General features: G+C 35.2%; 2 protein-coding genes across 3 annotated transcripts; both read right to left on the bottom strand.

The window, feature by feature from the left end:
• Nucleotides 1-1806: 1806 nt before the first annotated feature.
• On the bottom strand, nucleotides 1807-9904 carry LOC137398733 (uncharacterized). 2 transcript variants are annotated; one of them, XM_068084924.1, is made up of 7 exons: nucleotides 9650-9904; nucleotides 7902-8006; nucleotides 7673-7765; nucleotides 7417-7449; nucleotides 3579-3674; nucleotides 3029-3148; nucleotides 1807-2282 (listed from the first exon to the last, which is right to left on the bottom strand). In XM_068084924.1, exons 3-7 carry the CDS (start codon nucleotides 7749-7751, stop codon nucleotides 2215-2217), a joined length of 396 nt encoding a protein of 131 aa, XP_067941025.1. In that variant the 5' UTR covers nucleotides 7752-7765; nucleotides 7902-8006; nucleotides 9650-9904; the 3' UTR covers nucleotides 1807-2214. The 2 variants fall into 2 exon arrangements, with proteins under 2 accessions (XP_067941025.1, XP_067941026.1); XM_068084925.1 differs by having other exon boundaries at nucleotides 2196-2298.
• Nucleotides 9905-17886: 7982 nt separating this feature from the next.
• Nucleotides 17887-20604, bottom strand: LOC137398294 (uncharacterized). Its single transcript, XM_068084402.1, has 3 exons — nucleotides 20588-20604; nucleotides 19094-19154; nucleotides 17887-18975 (listed from the first exon to the last, which is right to left on the bottom strand). Exons 1-3 carry the CDS (start codon nucleotides 20602-20604, stop codon nucleotides 17887-17889), a joined length of 1167 nt encoding a protein of 388 aa, XP_067940503.1.
• Between the last annotated feature and the right edge of the window lie 431 nt (nucleotides 20605-21035).

Here is a 21035-nt window from a genome sequence, read left to right on the forward strand (position 1 = left end):
TTTGATGAAAAACGTGTTTTAATTGTTTTAGTTCTGTACATACGCTAAGAAAGCAACAAATACCTATTTGGTTGTTAAAAACTACAATAGTGTGTAACATTACTATATACACTACTGTTATCTTTTATTTTGAAGACAAAGTAGTGACTAACAGCGGTCTGAGAGAGACATGATGGCAACGCGTTCAATACATTAAAATTCTGTGAACAAGTAAAATTAAAATTCTACATATAATATATGTTCAAAGTTTTTGTTATATTATAACAAAAACTTTGAACTTAATCTAAATGAATTTAGCTTAGTAAACACACACTTAAACCTTAGTTTTTGTTTTTTCATTAAAAATGGCATGCTTCTGTCATGTGGTGATAATGCTTGGTAGTGTTCTCTAGTAGAAAAACACACCACCAAGACAAGGTTTTTTAAATGTACCTTGGGCGGTAATAACACTTATTAAGGGCTTCTTCTGGAACTGTCGGATTAATTTGAAGGGATAAATTTTGCAACACGCCCAGTCTGACAGAGCCAGGTAGTCATTTTATTTGTCCAATGTGCGAAGGACAGAGGCGGATCTTTAACGCGCCTACATTGTCAGTGTGGTACACAGGGCCTCCAAGTTAAGGTCTAGATCCAAAAGACCCAGCAATTTAGGGTTGAAAGCTTGCTGAGAGTTTTTTGTCAGATTGGCATTAAGCAGGGTTTGAACCACCAACCCCATGGTTGACAATCAAAGATGATACCGCTGAGCCAGCCTGACACCCTATAAAAGGTTTTTTCATTAAGCTTACTTTAATTTAGCCGTCTTGATTTTTTGTTATCTGTTTCCACTTTGGCACTTTTTGCCTCGAGTTAACTATAACTTTTAGCCAACCTACAAAATTTTTTTGAACTAATTCAAGTAGAAAGACGATGCGATGCTGTTCTCAAAAGCAGCCTCTTGTATACTTGGGCATACAGTGGCTATTAAGAACTAGTTCATATGTTTGTAGCTCAAAGGTTACGCGTACCTCAAAGAAATTTTCTCAAAACGCTGTTTGTATCTCGATTTGTCCATTTGTTGGAACACTTCTATGTTAAGGTATGACTGCAATGCATCCCTTATAAAGGATGATGACTTGGCTTCTGGCTTGTAAGATGAGTAAACCAAGTAATCAAGAGACTCAACGCTATCAGGTGATTTGTCTAACCTGACAATAGGTAAGAGTTTACTAGCTATAAATCATTCCAGTATCATCACTATGTAAATATGTTTTTTTTTCTGCACTATAGGAAAATTAAGGTTTGCTGCCTCTACTTGTGAAAAAATGTTTTTTTGAATTTCAGCTTGTGGCAAGATTTTTATAATTTTATTCATAAAATAACATTAATTGGTCACTTGTAAAGAAAATTCTAAAAGATATTTGCAAATTAACAATTCTCAACGCAGGGTCATTTAGGCCTACATACAGACTGGATCTTAGTTGTTTTGCTAGAGACAAAGAGTTCTGTAGTTGATTATTTGAACTGTCTCTTTCACAGAACTTAGCAGAAATAAATATGTAGCTAAATTACGCTTAACCATGTTCAACTAAGTAAAATGTGCTGCAATCTGGCTAACAAAATAGGTGGGCAAAGCAAAATGGTTGGGTTAGATATAATCTCAGCAATGCGCAACTATCAGGAAAAGGATTTTAGTGCAGTTTCCGTTGGTTTGTTTTTGTTTCATCAGATGCTTCGTGTTAAATGTAAGTTGTTAACATATTAATATTACTGCAGCCTCAAAACAAAAAATCATTAATCTTTTTGTAAAGCAGAAAAACACTCTCTAACTGAATTTTGGTATTTTTCAGACAATCGAGCAATTGAATAGTCAAATGTTATCAAAGGTAGCGAGTATAAAATACTTCAATAGAATGTCAAACAAAACTTTACAACTTGTGGTGAATTTATCATCCACGTAACTTGAAAAAAAACATTCCTTGAACCCCATTTAGTACTTGATGATAATTCATCAATTTCCAAAATCCATCGACTAAATTGTTTATTTGATTCAAATCCACTTTCGCTAAAAGCGACAATCAGACATATCAGTTACAATGAAGCAAAGAAAACAGCAAGTGATAATCATTTAAGGACTGTCAGACTAGACACTAATGATGACTGTCATGCTAATCTTCTTTCTTCACTGTTGTTGTAATATTTGAATCATCTGGAAGCAGAGTGACACTATTCTCGTTAACCCGGATCTCGTGCTTGAACTGCTTCTATCAAGCTATCAGATGGTTGATTCCTTTCAGCTCTACCTAAATTAAAAGAAAACTGAAAGTGTTGATGATTCCCTCTATGGGAACTAGCTTAGGAACAATTGAAACCATAAGTGAAAGCTGATAAGATCTTTCAGTAGCATCAACTTTTAAAAATTCGACTCAACTTACAATCACACCTGTTTTCATCAAGCATGAGTTGCATCGCTGCGAGAGTAACTTAATTGGCTGACATCTTTGAGCCAAGAACATTGGTTATTTGATGTGCCAATATTATTGGTTGCATGATAGTAATTTTATGCAATCCTATCTAATTGCTTATAAAGCTGAGGCGGTACCTGACTCATCATTTATCAATTTGTGATATCAACACACACATATCACATTATATCCTTGTTGCTCAATAAATCATTTCTCTTGCCATCTCCAATTGCCAAGAATATAAAATTTTACATAACAAATTGATACGAGGGTATATTATCACACTTTTTGTACTTTTCATCTGAAGCAAACCAATCAGATTTGTTAAGTTATTCATCTAAAGTTCTCAATTTGATCAATATGTTTTTCCGATTTTTGAATTTTAATACCATTTAATTGAAATTTTAGTCAACTGGAGCAAAGTTTAATTTCTGACTAAAATAGTCAGAGTAAAAATTGTTCTAGAAAAAAAGAGTATATAATGTTTCTGCTAGAAAGCTTTGGACAAAATAAAAAACATGAATACCGGTGTATTAACCAAGTCAAATGTAGTTGATAAAAACAGTCTGTTTGCTGCAGCTTACCATAAGGCATGTTCTTGTCAACAGAACTCTGTACATCATCTAAACGATGTTCAATGCCAGTTATTTTGTGATTAACTGAACAGGCTTCATCTTCCAGAGTTGCAACACAACTTTTCAGCTCTAAAATAAAAATTAGCATGTAACAGACAGAACGTTCCATCATCAACTTCAACAAAATGTTGCTTAAAGCTGGTTAAAAACTATTGCACTGCTAAACAACAGAGTTATTTGTGTTCATGTATCTGTTGTTACTATGCAGCTAAAACAGGAGTATACCAGCAAAACACATGATTATACGTTAGTAATCCATCTGTGGTTTGGCTATAGCAGTCAACATGACTTATATCAATTCACTAAAAATAGCATTAATTTTAAAAACTGTTGTGAAGTCTTGTTCGCTGTTTAATTATCTCTCTATTTAATTTAATAGAAGAAGAATTCCTATTATTGTTAACAAATCAATCATAATACCAAAACAAAAACACATTATTGATATCTTTGCCAACCAAGAGAACATTAATTATTGAATAATTATGTACTCTCACGTTACCGTTAGTTTGTCCTTGAAGAGATTTGTGTTTGCGACGGAGCAAGTCAGTTTCTTGTTTGCAGTGTTTTTCATTTTCTTGGCAGTTTTTGTATCTCTCTGTAAAGGGATTCATAATAAATTATTACTAAAGCACAGTAACACTAGCAGTACTTAAAATAGACATACACAGACTATTTATCCACCGCGTCAGCTTCAGTGATAACTCTTGAAAATAATCGAATGACAGTGCTTGAATTTCTCTGTTTTTTGTTAAAGCATGAAATGTGTTTAGGAATTTATCTAGAGAAGATAAATTTCTCTGCTTTGCAGAGCTTCAACATCAAAGCATAACCTGAATTTTACAATAAGAAAGATGGTAAGCAAATTCTAAAGGTTAACCACAAAATAAATCTCATAAAGTCAAGAAATGGAAACTCAAATACTGAAAGCTGGTGCCATAGTTTGCTATGTTAACACCATTTTGTTAAGAAGAATCTTTCATGTAAAATAACCAAAGTTCTTTTGTAACTGGCTAAAATATACATCTGTATTTTGTCGCTGCTCTATGAAAAACTACTGTTTCAACCAGTAATTTGATAATAAAGTACCAGTTGAGGGCCTGGCGTTGCTCGAGTAATAAATATTCAACCTTTACCATTCTAACCTTTAAAATTCATGTCATGAGAAAAGTTATTTTGTTCAATTTAAATAAGATGAGAAAAAATAATAAGGCAAATAAAAGTCTGTGTATAAAAAAAGTTACTGTTGTAGCAGAAGCTTATTGTATTCAAAGTTCTGATGGACAATACCAGTACGTCTCAACACTGACACAAACTTAAAAATAAGATACTGGACTTTCTTCGTCTGATACGTTGTCTGACCAAATGGATAGAGAAAGGAGAAATGATCTTTACCTTAGAGAGCACAATTTTTAATGTGAAAAGCATTAAGTTTTCACAGATTTACCGACACCAGAAATATGAGCGTAACGTCACTTTTAAAACGCGAACTTTCATAAAATAGTGTGTAATGGTAAAAAAATTAGCTTAAAAAATTCAAAAAACATAACAAGCGCAAAAGTAATATTAATTAATACACATATGGCTCCTCTTCCCACAATTTTAATTTGTTTCAGTGCGGGCTTCATAAAGCAGAAATGCCGTAGAGAAGGGTAAATAGAGGTCTAGCAATCCAGAGTGATCATCAAATGCAAACACTCTCTGGTAAGAATCATCAAAATTTTATATTTGTTCTGCACATATTGATGATTAGTAATAAAATTATATGTTAACCTTAGTAACTATAGTTAGCTACAGTAACTTTAGTGTTTTTAGTGTATTTAATGGATATGATATGCAATAAAATGTACGATTACAGTGTACTATGTGCAGTAAGTACCATAAGGAGTCCATACCTTTGACACAGACGCATAACATTAATGTTGAATTTAACTTTGATTTCACAAACAAGCAATTATTATAATAAAAGAGTCACGGTAACCTAAGGGCGCAGCGCACAATAAAAAGGGCACATTGAGTGCGTCAATCCAAAAAGTGTATACAGTATATGGTGATAGCAAGGGAGCAACAAAAAGGGTTTAGCTTAGTGGTAATGCGGCTTGTTAGTAGACTTGTGATTTTAATATCGCGAGTTCAAAGCCAGCAGGAAGGCAATTATTCGTTATTACAACATTATCGCCATAACTGCACAAATTAACGATGACAGGCAAATGCGGAAATTTGTATGTCTAGACTAGTATGCTAGTAGTCCTGTGCGCCATGAGAGATTGTCATGCGTATTTACTATGTGCACAACTATACCTAGATGCTGAAAAGAGGTCGAGTGGCACAGATGGTAATGCTGTGCAGGGACTGCAAATATTTAGGTTTGATTCCCACGCTGTGCCAACCTTTTAGTGTGGATTTGGACATACACTCAGATGGAAAGTTGCAGCAAAGAACCAATAATAATGCTTATCAACAGTTTACTGGTTTTTGATTTGAAGCACATATTGAGATATTCATTGAGCTACCAGCCTAGCTTTCTCCTCCTCTATTACGCTTATACAGCAGACTTTTTCAATTTATTGTAGCTATGATCTGCTCTACAAAGCCATTTCAGTCCGTTTGTCTGAGTATAAAAAAATTAAACAGATAATAACAACTTATGTGTCAAAAATTGGTCAATTAATTTTGACATGTATATTTTCAATTTTAGAAAACGCAAAAATCTCTTCTGTAATTTGTGACCATGAACAATGCACAGATTGGTCACTCAACTAAAAATTCACGCCAAGCCAAAGTAAATTTTAAAAATTTAACATTTTTGAACGCATATTATTTTTAGGCTAACATTACATCATTTGGTGCAAAAGAAAAAATGCATATAACACATTTTCAAAATATGTTTCCATGTATGTTCAATGTGATTCATAAGCAAGCATAAGCAATTTTTTCCAGTTTTGTGAACATAATTTATATGTGCTTTAATGGCTTGCTAAACCAGTGTGAGCTAGATCAGTTTGAGATCTGCCAAGAATGCATGAGTCAGTGTGTTTCATCACCAGTAAAAGATACTGCTCAATAGTCTCAGTGTCTAGCCATCGAAGCATGTCTTAAAGCATGTCTTGTAAACTCAATCAAGCATGAACATTAGCATGCGCCTTTTCACTGCCTGTACAAGTTTGCAGTTGCATTTACAAAAATATTTGCGTAACTTAGCGAGCTTCATTGATTAAAAAGTTACCAGCATCTATAGAGGCAGTTATTTATCACCTGATCTTATGTTTTAAAATAAAATCTAGGGTGCTAGCCGACCAACTAAAGTTAAAATGACAAGTTTGTGCATGGAGTAATTATTAATGCTAGCTTGGTAAAAAAAAAGTGCCATGTATAGTGGTGCATCTTTGTAGACAACTGTTAGGTAAAACTAAATTAAATACAATTTAGTCCAACAAAGCCAGCAGCGGTTCTCAACATGCTGTCTGATATGTGATTGTGTTTTAGACTTTTAAAGTGATTTTTTGACAAATAACCACAATGATTCGATGACATTCATTTGTAAAATGATCCAATATTTTGGTACCAAGTCTTTAAGTATTGTTAGTTATGGAAAAGGTTTTAGTAGTGGTTGTACTTTTCTGTACTTTGGTATTATCATATCCAGTGCTTAAAAACCTTTATTCATATCAGCAAGCGTATTTTTATGTGTATATTCGCAGGTCAACAATCGATTAACCTATAGTTACAGAATAGTAAGTTCATAACTTGTATTTGAATATTTTATGTCCTGGACAATATATCTCAAAGTAGAATGTTGAAATCTTCCATGACTAGTAATAAACCAAATATTCCAATACTATTTAACACTCAATTATAGTCAACTCTACTTTATTTTTTCATTGTCCTTTCAAATCTACCTCAGCATGTAGACTACTGACATCTGAAAAAAACAATTTAGGATAGGATGAGCAATTGTTCGATATGATATATTAAGTGTGAAATTAACCTTTTAAAAATATGGAAAACTTAGAAGTCTTTTAAAAGGTTTTCTGCTAGAGAAAAGCTTTATTGAAAGGATATCGAAATAAAATATGGCGTATGAACTGGCTAGATAGTTTATTTTGAATGCAATTTTCATTTTATAGCAAAAACCTAGGTGATTAACTTTGGAAATTTATAAAGTTCTGCCATATTTTTGTAAAAGCAAAGACACTCCTAAATGGAAATATACTAGAATAGAAACATATCATTTAGAAGACTACATCAAATTTGAGTGCAGGATTTGCTGTCATCCAAAAGCATTCATATTTCCTTAGCAAATTAACTCAAGCAAGTTTAATACTGTAATGGTTCATTACCTTTGCACACGCACTCAGCATTCTCTTGGCATCCTGCAAAATTCAATGAGGACGCTAACAACAAAGACAAGCACTATAAAATAAAGCAGAAATTTATCATCAGTATTTCATTCATTCGATTAGGTTCATGAACTTGAACACTGCTAAAAATCTGCAATATCTTATTTATAAGAAGAGCCTGATGATCAGTAAATTTTTTGATGTTGATCATGGTCAGGTCAAACTTACCATTTAAGTCATTGACATAATAACTTACCCGTGAGACTGTCCCATTGTTTCAGTAAAGCATCCGGAATAGATTTCAAATCTTCCAAGGTTTTCCGAAGATTGGCCATTTTGATGCAACAGCCTAAAAATAGCATAGCAAGAGAGATATAGAAAATACCTTATTATGGCACCCTCAATAAATTTAACTGTCTGTTGTTGCTGTATGTGTTGCGCTTTAGAGCAGGCGACAAAATATTTTAACAAAGTTTTAAGCAGACCTTCATGCTGACTGTTAACATTCAACTGGTCAGTTGACTTCTGTAAGATCTTAGCTTTTATTTCTTCTAACTCTGCACAACAAGCAATACTTCTGGTCTCAAAATCTGAAACAGCAATGAAAGTTATGTGTGTATCATGGAACTAAAACAATGTCAAGTGAAAATGCACATAAAGCATGCTGTTTGTAATCCAATCACACTCTAAGGTTAAACCAGCAGTTAGTTCAAACATTCCTCATTAAAGCAATAATTAAAAATTGTATATGGGAAAATTTTCAATAAGCTAATTCTACTTCAAATAAAACGAACAGTTGAGTTTTTCAAAAAAAGTTTGAAATTCAATATCAAGTGAAAGTCAAGATCACAGAGGAATACCAATGTTATGTAGTTTAATAATTTATTAGCCATCATAAACTTTTTATTAATTCATAATTATTGTTTTGGATATATCTCATAAATCATGCTCAAAGAGCGTTGAACTTAAAGAGTGATATCTCATATTGAAATTATTTAATAATCTATTAGGTATCTACATCCAAATTATAAATACAGGAAAGCGTAGAAAATGGGTTTTGATCAACGTAAAATAAAAACTGCATTCTTTATTAACTTCATGTAAAAAATATAAAATTTTTAGCTCATTTCATATACAAAAATTGAAAGCAAAATTTATTCTATACCAACATGCAAAATTTTCAAACTAGTTTGATAGCCTGGGCTGTTCTATAATTGCTTTGCTGTGAGTATAATAAGATTGATTTAGTTTTCTAAAAACTGACGGTAAATAGCGATTGATAGAGAATCTAATCAAATGATTGTTTTCACCAGTTGAAAGCACAAACTATCAACGACCTAACCGAGGTCGAACACATATCAACAAAGGTATTCACAAATCAACACATATCAACGAAGTCACGGAGCATGCTCAGCCTGTTCACGTAAGTCCAGACATTATTTTAAAGGAACTACTTGAAGCTTTCCGCTGACTTTAACCTTTGTTTTAACAAGGTCTGACCTAGAGTATATAAATAATCTTCTGCCTGATTTCCTTCTCGTACCAATGGCATGTATATATGCAACGACCTTTTAAGGGCCTGTATATGGGTATGTATTCATGGCATATTCTGTAAAAAAATTTTATTAAATTTTAGAATATTTTTTTCAAATGCAGGATTTCTTTCTTCCATTGCTTATCAATTGAGTTGTTTTCCACTGATGAGCTTAGCTTGCAGTCATGCAAAAACAATTTTTTTTTGTTCTTTTTATAGATTTTTGGCATACCTAAATTACCACAGGCTAAGGGCTTAGATAGAACATGGCATATCTTATAAGAAAAAAAGGTAGGCTTATAACCAATATTTAAAACGTGGGCTAATTGATCTACTTCTCTGGTTGCTAATCAATGGCGTAATCATAGAAATGGTTATTGAGAAGGATGATTTTAAGATGATTCGCATGAAGCATCCGGTTGTTTTTAATCACGAAGCTATTTATATTCTATACAAAGGATAAGTTTCAATAAAGTTGGAGACAAAGCCGGTTCCTTTTAAGAGTAACTTTTGCCATCTAAAAACTGTCAAACTTTTAAACTCTAAAGTAGTGCTTGCTATTATTTCTCGTTGATTATTTCTTGTTTCTTAGTAATAATTTTACCATCTGTCACTCTTTAGTGACAAGAATTCTAAAGTAAAAGCTCTTTTTCTTTCATATACATGTATAATGGTATCAAAAAACAAGTGAAAACTAACCATTAGTGTGTTCTTTCAGTTTGTCAATCTGGTATTTCTGTTCATCAAGCCTTGTTTGCCGACCTCCTGTGACTTGTCTTAGCTCTCTGATAACTCGGTTTTGGTCTCTTTGGCTCTCTTTCAACTTTTCGATCTCATCACTTTTCTCTATTAACTGAGTGTTCAGTGTTTTTTGACAACTTTCCAAAGCTAAAAGTATTTTGAACAGCAAGTCCAATAAAATATGTTCCTACGCAAATGGTTGATTGATTTTGTCACAATATTGCACATTCAATCCTTCAACCGTAACCCACCAACTGTTAAAATTGGTTTAGTTTATGTGGCAGGTTTAAATGAAATACATGTATCTTAGAATAATAGTAACCTTCAAGTCTGCAGAATGAACTCTTCATCTCCTAAAGTATGAACAACTGGGTTAGTGATGTGTTTGTAGGAACCTGACGGTAAACAGTGACTAATGAAGTTAGTTATTACAATGCTTTCAACAGCTGACATTTGATTTTTGGCATAATGAAATGCATATTTCAACCCAATTATTTAAAAAATATAAAACCCGGATTAAAGAGATAAAAAATATGTTGTAACATAATATTATCATGCGGTTAACTTAATTTGTAACATGTTCTTGTGAAAATTTCTGTGAGCATACACTTCTCACGCCAAATTGCATTGATAAAAAACTGCTACTAAAATACCAGCACAGTTGTTTTTTTCTGAAGGATAAATTTTCACAGTTTTATATATTCAAAATAACAAAGGAACTCTTAAATTATCAACAACTACGTAGATCTGTACAATACAGAGTAACACGAACGAATGCTGACTCTGCAACAGGAAAACAAGAAATTCGTAACAACATAATCTGCCATAAGTTCTCTGCATTAATTTAAAGCTGACATTTTACTTTGTCTTGTCAATTATTTAGGTCAATCAAGCTGGTCAATCAAAACTCGCAACCAATTGACTAGCTGCTGTTAGAATTTTCTAAAAAAGTTTGTTGAATATTGATTGATAAGCGTTCATCAACAGGCTAGCCGCATGAATGTAAAAGATATGCAAAGCTAACATAACTTCCTTGTCGATCCAAAAGCTTCAAATTTTACGGTTGGTGGATGTTGGATTAGTGCTTAATAATAAATTTTTTGTCTATAACCCTTTTGCTACCAAGCGTATGCGATTTGAAATAGATTAGCACACTGAGTCATTTAGTTGCACAATTTAGTCCATCGACATAAATGCAAAAGGCTTTCATAAACGCAAAAGTAAATATTTATTGGTAAACAGAGAAATTTCTCAATGAGTTGATATCTATTGTTTGTAATTAACTCACAAATATCTTATAGCCAGTGATACAATTTGTTCCACTTTCAATTTGTTATTTTATTATTCTAAATACGAAAGCATATTTTGATTCTAAAACTATGTAACACAATATTGCATGAAGATCATTGCACTCATTGATATGTTTGATGTAGTTTAGCAAAAACTTTTATGTGCAATGAAAAAAGAATTATGAGCCTAAATCCATCGAACTCTGAGATTAGAAATGATAACAGTAATGATGCTATTAAATGGTATGCTATAAATCTGTAAACTTAAAAATGATATGATAATAATCTCTCAAATGCTGCAAATATTTAGTTAAAAATAATTGACCTGAAAAAACAATGTTTATAATACATGCAAAAACCAACAGACACTTAAAACTTTGTTTGCATGATTTGCACGGCCAGCCGCAGTTTTGCAACTACAAGCAAAGGTCTTGTAGCTTTCATTTGAATTTAATTCAGCTTCTGACTGTTCAATATTTTTAACCATGCCTTCAGACATCAACTATTTTTCTACACCGCTGAGCTAGTTGATATTAGCATGCAAACGATTTTTCGCGGAGTCAAAACCTTCAGATGTAGCTATTTAGAATACGTATGTTAGGATATAAAAGGAGGAAATATTAACCATGTTTATTAATTGCACATGAGTGCTAAGCACACATTTTAGCTTTAAAATAGTATTGCAAGTCTTAGATGTTATCAAGCTGAACTTTAGTTGTTTTAGCACAAATTTAATACTTAGTAAAATGATTTAAACAGTTCTATCACAACGTCAAACCACAAGGGCTGACATGGGTTTAATGCGATAAGACAAGTTCATTTCTACAATATAGTCAGCTGTGATATGGAAAAAGTTAAAGCACAAACCGAGTGAAATTTGACGAGTATAAATTATGCCTTCTTATAACTTTACCTGGTAATCCTTTTAGAGATTTTAAGGCGTCATTCATGCAAACTTCAAGGATTGCAGCAGCTTTTTGATGACTACGATATTGTGCTTTTTCCAAAGGAGTGTGTCTCATCCAATCTCTAGCTTGCAGTAAAATAATTAGTTGATCTGGTGAAATGAAATCTGCCATACACTTCAATGTTTTCGCGTAACCGCTGTAGGCAGCGTAATGTACTGCTGAACACTGCAGGTTGTCTCGCACTGCCAAGAGATTATACTGTTCTTCATTTGTCAGAAATTCTAGCATATGTTTGACCATCACCGTTTGTCCTTTCAATGCAGCTTCGGCCAATGCTGTAGTGCCTGCTTCATTTTTTACCACCAAAAGTTGGTATCTTCTCTCCAAAGAAAGGAACTCGAGAATACATTTTACAGATTCAGTGTTACCTTCCCAAACAGACTAGTGAAGTACTGTTTGACCTAAACAACGCTCCTCAAGCAGTTCATCGGCAGCTTTTTTAGTCACGAAAACTAGGATTAAGCGAGCGACATCTACATGGTCTCGTAGCAGTGCCACCCATACAACTGTACACCACTCATCGTCTCTAACTTCTTTAATCAGCTTAAAGATAGCGTCGGCCGAGTTATTTTGAAGGGCAACCTGCAATTCAGCTACATTTGGAGCAGCCTTTGCGAGCCCAATATATCGGGTTATCCAGATTTTTAGCCTAGTTGTCATCGTGGTATTTTACTAAAATTATTCATTACAGGTGGGGTTACACAAAGCACACAAACTACTATCTTAACCAACTCAAACAAGCAAAAGTTGTATTTACCTCTGTTGCTACAGAGATTTGGCTAAAACCATAGTGAATAACAAAAAATATCAATTTCTTTGCCAACATTCAAAATGAATAAATCAGATAAAAAGTTATTAACTATTTATATAGTTTTAGTGTATCATGAACTAAATTTCTATACTTTACCTACTTCCAGTTTTGTACTGCATTGAAAAAGTTTTTCATAAATACACCGATGCTTAATTGTTTGGCCAATAGAAAAAGAGCCAAAGAGGCAAGTGAGGAAAAGAGCCCACTTTATATAATTCAGTTCGGAGTCAGTTACTCTCTAATAAGTATTACAGCGTTGTAGTAAATTTGCTGCGTCCAAGCACTTATATAGACAGTGATTGTAAAACTAATACAAGTCAAATTGAAATCTTATACCTCTGAAACTTACCAGCTCTAGTGCTACTGCAACTATGACTTCTGACTACATCTCCATTCAGCAGGTGAATGAAGTGAAATGCATCATTGCTGAAATAACATGACTAGTCAAATTATTCAATTCAAGGAAACTAGCTTATTTGAAGTGCCAAAGTTTTTTATTGATTGATTGTATTGTTATTTTACACCATATTTGTATTGGCTATTCAGCTGAGCTAGTACATGACTCACTGGTTATCTATTTGTTGTATTAGGCTTTAATTCGTATAAAAATTCCAATCATTATGGTAATTTCTATGCTCCCGGACCTTCGGAGCTTTAAAGCACGATAGAATCACCACTCATTTCTAAATTCTAATCATCATGGTAAATTATTTGCTCCTGGACTTTGTAAGCTCTTTATCTCTGTGAAATTGCTAGCAATTCTGTGTTTTCAATAGCAACTGCTAAGATACCAGATTCTTTGAACTCATGCGAGCCTGAGAAAATGTTTTAACGCTTTTTCCTATTTATCAATAATGTTTTGAAAGATGAAGCCTAATAATCTAATGCGTGTTCAAACAAGAAGAGCCAAGAAAATATGAGATGGAAAGTTTTTTAAAAAAAATGGGCTATCTTGACAGCTTCGTTTACGGCAGAAAATATCTATACATCAAAATTTACCAAATGCTGAGTCTGCTTTTCAATAAATTAATTAGAACCAGACTTTTTATAGTAAAGTGTAAAAAGGAGGTATTTAAGAAATATTCAGAAATAAGTTGGTTGATGCGGTGAAGTGGTTGCTAAGTTACCATATATTCTCTGACCATACAAGTCTTAAGCGTTTACTGGATCATAGAGATCACTTGCATAAAAAAGTTACAGCCCAGTTAGTGGACTGGAAAAATTCAGTAAGTTAAATTTTACTCAAACCATGCAAAGTCCGTCATATTCATCATAATTGTTCATGATTTGTATTTGTTGCCTAATAAAATTTTTCCCTTGCTACTATCCTTTGGTTAAGTTTGCATTATGGCAATATCCACAATTTTTAAGTTTTTCTGTTCTATTTTCATTTTAAAAGGTTTTACTGGATCGGTCAGACAACTCCTATGTTTTTCTCATAATTATTTCAGGTATTCACAGCTTTTTAGTAGCAATGGTTGGACAATTCTTATTTTAATTTCTCTAATGACACAGTGAGTGTTTGAATAGCAAAAATTGTTAGTCTGAAGTAGTTGCTGTAGGCTCTTGTGTAGCTGGCTGGTTTGAATAATTCTTAATATTTATCCCTTGCGTTCTTCATTTGTGTTATTTCATCCAGTTTGTCAGTCGTTATGGTTTTCAACTATGATACTTCAAACTAAAATTCATGAAGCTTATTAAAAACTGTAAACTTATCAATGAGACAATTTTTCATCTACCAACGCTAAAACTATCTTTGTTGTATAATGAAAAAAATATAGGATAGGAATGTTTTTGGGTGTATACTAAACTTGAAACTTTACGAAACTGTTTGAGTTATCATTTTTGGTAAGCTGAAGCCAAAGGAGACATGAGTTTTTATCTAATTACTTGATTCATTTAAACTACCTGCAGAGTCTGCCAGATTATTCCATATAATATCGTTCATATTAATATTATAAAGCATATCAGAGTTGTAGCATATTTTTATACGAAACATTATATTTTCTTCATAAAATAATAATTTACTTAGTACCTTAACATTTTCCATGCACAAACTAGAGATGAACTAATAGGAAAATGAATTTTTCTTCTGAAAGTGTTTTTATTTGGTAGGTCTGATGTATTGCTTACAGGTAACGGCCTTGAATCGTAAAACTGCAAAAATAATTGTTTTCTAAAAAGAATGTAGCACCACTACTACTGTTAGCATTAGTATTATGTTTATTATTAGTGCTAGTACCCTGACAGTTCTGCGCCCGTCTGAGATTTTTAAGCCCACATGATAAAGTATGGGCACAATAATTTTAAAACATGGAAGACAAGTGATTTGCATGAGGGTTATGGAAGTGGCCTACCATCCGAAAGTTGTGAGTTCAAATTCCATGCAAAGAATTATTTTTTTCTAGTTTCCTAACAGGGCTTTAAATAAATGGACAGACATGGCTCTTATTATAGTCAAGATTGCTTCACCAACAAATTACCAGTAAATAATAATTCCCTCTTTTCATTCAGGTTATTAAATAGAAACTCGAGTGTTAAATGTAGCCATAAATGGTGTCAGAATTGTGGGTATTGCACGGCAACTAAAATTGTGTCAGAAGTGTGCGTTTTGCACGGCAAATAAAATGGTTTCAGAAGTGTACATAATGCTTAGCAGCTGAAGCAATACAGCTTGTAGTAGGCAACCTTTATTTTGAAACACTGGATACCAAAATGATTTTGTAAATTCTTTAAAAAACAGAATATCAAAAAAATTGTGTTCTTCTCGAGAAAAGAGAGAAATTTGGATTTTTTTTCTCATAATAGTAGGCTACTAGCTCTATTTTGCTATTGCTGATAATATCTTTGTAACATATGACACTAGTGTTAGCTGTTAAAATATTATATCAACATATCAGTAAATATCTTTCATTCCTTAGTCATAAATAAATGTATATTGATATTGAACGACATGATGAAGTAGTATACTACATAAAAAAACACTGCCAATTTTACAGCATCATGAAGTATCCTCATTATTAAATTATTTATTGCTTTATTTTGTTTTATTTTTTTCTTTAATTATTTTTTGGTTCATTTTTTTTTTGCTTTAAATTATTTTTTGCTTTTATTTTTAATTAGTGATTACTATCAATCATATTTTGTGTTTATTATAAGAACTCTTAAGACATTGATTATAACCCCACATTATTATTTCAGTCATAAAGACAGTTTTACTGCTTGAACAACAACTCTAGTTTATGCTAAGGTTAATGTGATATAATAACAAATACGTTTTGGTATGATTTAATACAACTTTGTAAGCAAAACATACATTTACTAAGACTACCACTGCATCTAGCCATGCTCTAGATATAATCTTTTGGCTCTAATATTAAACACTTTAATGATGATGCTTAAATAGAATAATAATTGTAAACGGTTGAAGATTAAAAATATATGTTCAAAAGCTACAAAGAAAAAACTTCAAAACAGTAAAAACCAAGCCAGTTACATAAGCTCATTCAATGGGATGTTCATACAAACTTTCATATTAAACAATATTTGTTAGAAAAGTTTCTGAGCTTGCTTATGTTTTGGCGTGACCATAAAATACATTTTACTTCGGGTTCATTACCAGCAGCAAAAGAGATCACATGAGCAAAACATGACACCTCATCGGTTCCTTTCTTCAGTCGAAGTTGCAAAAAGAACATTATATGTTAGAAGTAAAGCATCCAGACCTTTAGGGAGCGTAGATTAATTTTCAATGTAAAGTTAAGACTGGTTCCATTGGATTCTAATAGAAATAAAAAAGGTTGTGCTCAACTACCCCAAAACAACCTGCAGTAGAAGCTTGAAGCTCGAGTTATCTAATTGGGTATTTTTGTACCCCAAAGTCTAACCGTGACTGTTCTCCCGCAAGAAAAGTTGGGTTTAAAGAACTTATGTTAATGCTCAGAGGAAATATAGACTAATTTCCAGTAACATTAAAAAGGGGCGCCAAAGTTATGGTATTGTCGAGTGCCTATAAACAGCTTTATCAGTAGATTTTTCTACAAAGCTAAACAGTAAGCTTATGCAAAATGACTAAACTCATCAGATATGTAACTATGAAAAAGAGTCGAAAATAATTAATCTGGTTTTTGCATGATTTTTGCATAAATGTTAGCAATTTATTTTACAAAGAAACATGTAAGTTACTAAGCAAAAATTACGCAGTACCAGACTGCCAGCCGTGACACTCCAAAACCTCCCCTTATGTCACCCTTTCTCCACCTGCACGTTTTACCAGAAAACACCGTAGTGCCAGACTACACCAGAAGGGTTAATCACGAGTCACCAAGACTCAGAAAGACTCTTAATAATCCTTTCAACAGCGACAAGCACAGAGTCACAAGCTACGCGAACGGAGCTCGGATTCCCAATCACAACATGGCCGTTTTTGCTCATCCGGTGGCGCATGCCCATGAACCCTTCTGAGCTATCGTTGGGCACCACGTGACTACTAACTCACATTTCCCCCAGCTTTTAAGAAGCTACCAGCTATCCCTCATAGTCATCCAAATACCGGGGACGCCGTCGCTTTCGCTGCGACCGCTTGAGCATTGACGGTTGAAGCTCAGGCTCATCAGGATCTAAATCCCCGGACGGAACCTCAGCAGTCTGAGGCTCACCATCCATGTTGTGAACTTCATCCTCGGCAGTCTGAGGACCGTCCTCCACATCCCCCTCCGAGACCTCAGCCACCTCACAGGGATGCAGCTGAGGCGGTGGGGGAGCAGCAGAACCGCGTAATCTATCTAGATTAGGCCGACCGTCTTCGACCAGTTCACGGTGGCCGTTTTCCCTTCTACGGTCAGTGCCAAACCGCCGTTTGCGGACATCCCTCACATGCCTCGGCATGCCATCCACGAACATGTTGTGCTTTGAAGCGACTCCGGTAATCACTCCCGGTGCCCACTACCTAGTGCACGACGGAGTCGAGGGTTTCACCCACACCTCATCGCCGACAGCAAATTTGCCTTGACTGACCTCATCTAACGCGCGTAGATTGACGTCAAAAGGCACTCGCCATGAATATCGATACAGATTATTCGAGGGTACCGAACCCCCATCTGTACCCTTGCGAGGCATGACATTATACTAAAACGTCGCCTCCTTGGGGCTAATTCTTCCCCACTCGGCAATCCTCTTGATTGCCCGGTGATTCCTCTCAACGATTCCGTTGCCACTTGGGGCGTAAGCAGCACGAAATCTCAGAGAAATCCCCCACTCGTCAGCAAACTGTGCAACAGTTGCTGACCTAAACGCCATGGAATTGTCCATTAACAATTCGTCACACGGCCCTCGCTCAATTACGATCGTGCGTAACTGAGCCACGATGTGCGCTGCTGTCTCACTTGGCAAGCGTCGCCAGATAGCGAAACGTGATGGCCCGCAATCAACCATGGAGAGGAACACCTGGCTGCCATAGTGAGTCACGTCTATGGCCACCCGGCACCAGTTCCCCTCGACAGCCAAGCTGCCTGTTTCCACGAGGTTCTCACCTCTCGGAGCCGGGTCAACGCACTGACAGGCCTCACAGCCAGCCAGCTCGCGTTTGACCCGCTCCCGTGTCAAGTCACTGTGTACTTGCTGAGCAAAGTACAGTGTTCTCTTAACACCCAGTTGGTGAGGCAAATGAGCCGCCCACACAGCATCCCCGAAGGTCTTGCCGGTGAAGATGGCAGCAGCCATGCTCTCGGCCTCACCTCCACTCATCCCACGATGCCCAAGCCACTTCTTGGGCACCCTCGTCATTCTATCCGCCTTGTTCTCCACAGTAGGTACAAGACGCATAGTGACCGATAAGCCGTACTCGGTGATCGTATCACGCATCTCTGCAGCACTTTTCGTGCGAACACGATTGCGCCCGTCAATTGTATTTGACATCCAATTGACAACTGTGAGAGAGTCAACCGCCAAGGTGAAGGTCTTGAACACCCACGCGATAGCCAGGTTAACACCTCGTCCCACAGCTTCCAACTCGGCAACACTGATGTGTGAATGGTCTGACTCGTTCCTCAGCCACGACGCATCCTCAACAATGCTGCCATCAACCTCAACTGTCACACCGAGACCCAGAGAGCTAGCATCTGTCCACACAACGACCGAACCCTTCGGTCTTACGTGCCACGGACCTCTAACAGGGTCTTCCTGACATACCCTTGTGTAAAGCTCACTCAAGTCCCCCTGATGTTATGGGACCCCTCATAAGCCTGGCTTACACGGTTTCCATATGAGAGGATGCAGCGCCCCGAGTTGCATCCTCATCGCCAAAATAGCTTGTACGTTACTAAGCAAAAATTACGCAGTACCAGACTGCCAGCTGTGACACTCCAAAACCTCTCCTTATGTCACCCTTACTCCACCTGCACGTTTTACCGGAAAACACTGTAGTGCCAGACTACACCAGTAGGGTTACTCACGAGTCACCAAGACTCAGAAAGACTCTTAATAATCCTTTCAACACGCGACAAGCACAGAGTCACAAGCTACGCGAACGGAGCTCGGATTCCCAATCACAACATGGCCGTTTTTGCTCGTCCGGGGGCGCATGCCCACGAACCCTTCTGAGCTATCGTCGGGCACCACCTCACTACTAACTCACATGCTAAATAAACATGCTAAAATATTTTTTATTTTGCTTGTGAAAACATGAAAAACGAAGAAATTCTATTTGTGCTAAAATAATATACATGTACTTTGTACATTGCTCTGCTAGACAACAAATTTGTTATTTTCAAAAACTATTTTTCAAAATTTAGCATTTTGCATTATATTATCAACTAAACAAGAATTGTTTCACAGCATTGGATAGTCACGAAGTGACCTAAAAATAGCATGAATGATCTAATCTGGAACTCGCTACTAAATAATGATATCTTAAAAAAAACCGCATGGAGACAATTCTCAATAGAAACCATTTAGATCAGTAAGATAGAAACACTGCTATAAAATGTATTTTTAGACTTTATCAAGTTGGTGTTGTATATGCAGATGTCTCTTGTGCATCTGACTATGTAACAGGAACTTGGGCTAAGAAAGCCAGATAGGCTTTGGGAGGCAAAGCCTCTCACACAGGCTGACAGGATTATGTAGCTTTTTTAGCTTAACAACAAAGCCAAGAAATAGCTGGCTAGATGTGGAGAAGGGTGTATAAGAGAGCATTCTTTTTCCTGCTACAAGAAAGTGAAGATGTGGTGAGTGAATACACATAAGTTGGATGCAAATAAAAGTTTTCATGCTTGCTGTTAATTAACCATAAAAAAGATCACCCACTTGATTTCATGTCGCTGGTGCAAATATTGGCTACACTTTACTGCTTCTACAGCAAATCTTTCAACAAGATAGGTTTCAAACTATCAAGGTTTAACAAAAAAACATCTAATCTCTTCTTATACTCGTAATTCTAATCTTTGCCTCCATGTACATAAAAAAATTATTTCATTATCCTTGGTAACCCAAGTGAGTGGTAATTTATACTCAATAATTGGTATCTTACAAAAATTTTTAGAGCTTGAGCAGTCGCTTCTAAAATCTTAAGTGATTCAAATAGTGCACATTTCTGAAACTCACTTGTGTTGACTGTTGTCGGTATTTGGGCAAGCAACATTTGATGTGTCGGTGTTATAGCACCTAATACTCGAATATCTACTCAATATGCAGTTTTTTTAAGATATGCCAGCGCTTATCAAACTCCTTTCCAAGTCAGCTATATTTCTTTACTTTTTCATTTTCATTGTTAGATATGTTGTAGCTATTGGGTACTAATTATATTTATTTGAGTATTTTCTCTCTATACCTGTCGACAGCCACCATATCTACTGGTTTACCAATATGTGCTTGCCAGTCCGAATGTAGAACTCCCAAAAAAGTTTAGCAGAATCATTGTCATTGACATTTTATGAGCTTCTCACCGGTGTTGAGGTTTATTGTGTCTATACTGTTTGCATAAGCTTCAGTTCACTGCAAGGACTACAAGATTATGCTGCTTGGTGTGTTCATCGCTTGCTAGCTGCTTGTAAACAATGATAAAATGTTAAATCACTGTGCAGTACCCAAATTAAAATCCATTCATGTGAGTTACACCTGTGCTTATAGTGGTCTAGTTGAGATCACTTGCTACGGATTTGTCAGCTTAGAACATTTTGACACGTAAATAATTTATTCATTTGTTTTGGAATAAAATCAGGAGCTGCAGCATAAAACTTGCAATTAAACTTAATGTATCATTTAGATGCATTCCCTAA

The sequence above is a fragment of the Watersipora subatra genome, chromosome 6, assembly GCF_963576615.1.
Source record: "Watersipora subatra chromosome 6, tzWatSuba1.1, whole genome shotgun sequence".
NCBI classification, from domain to species: domain Eukaryota; kingdom Metazoa; phylum Bryozoa; class Gymnolaemata; order Cheilostomatida; family Watersiporidae; genus Watersipora; species Watersipora subatra.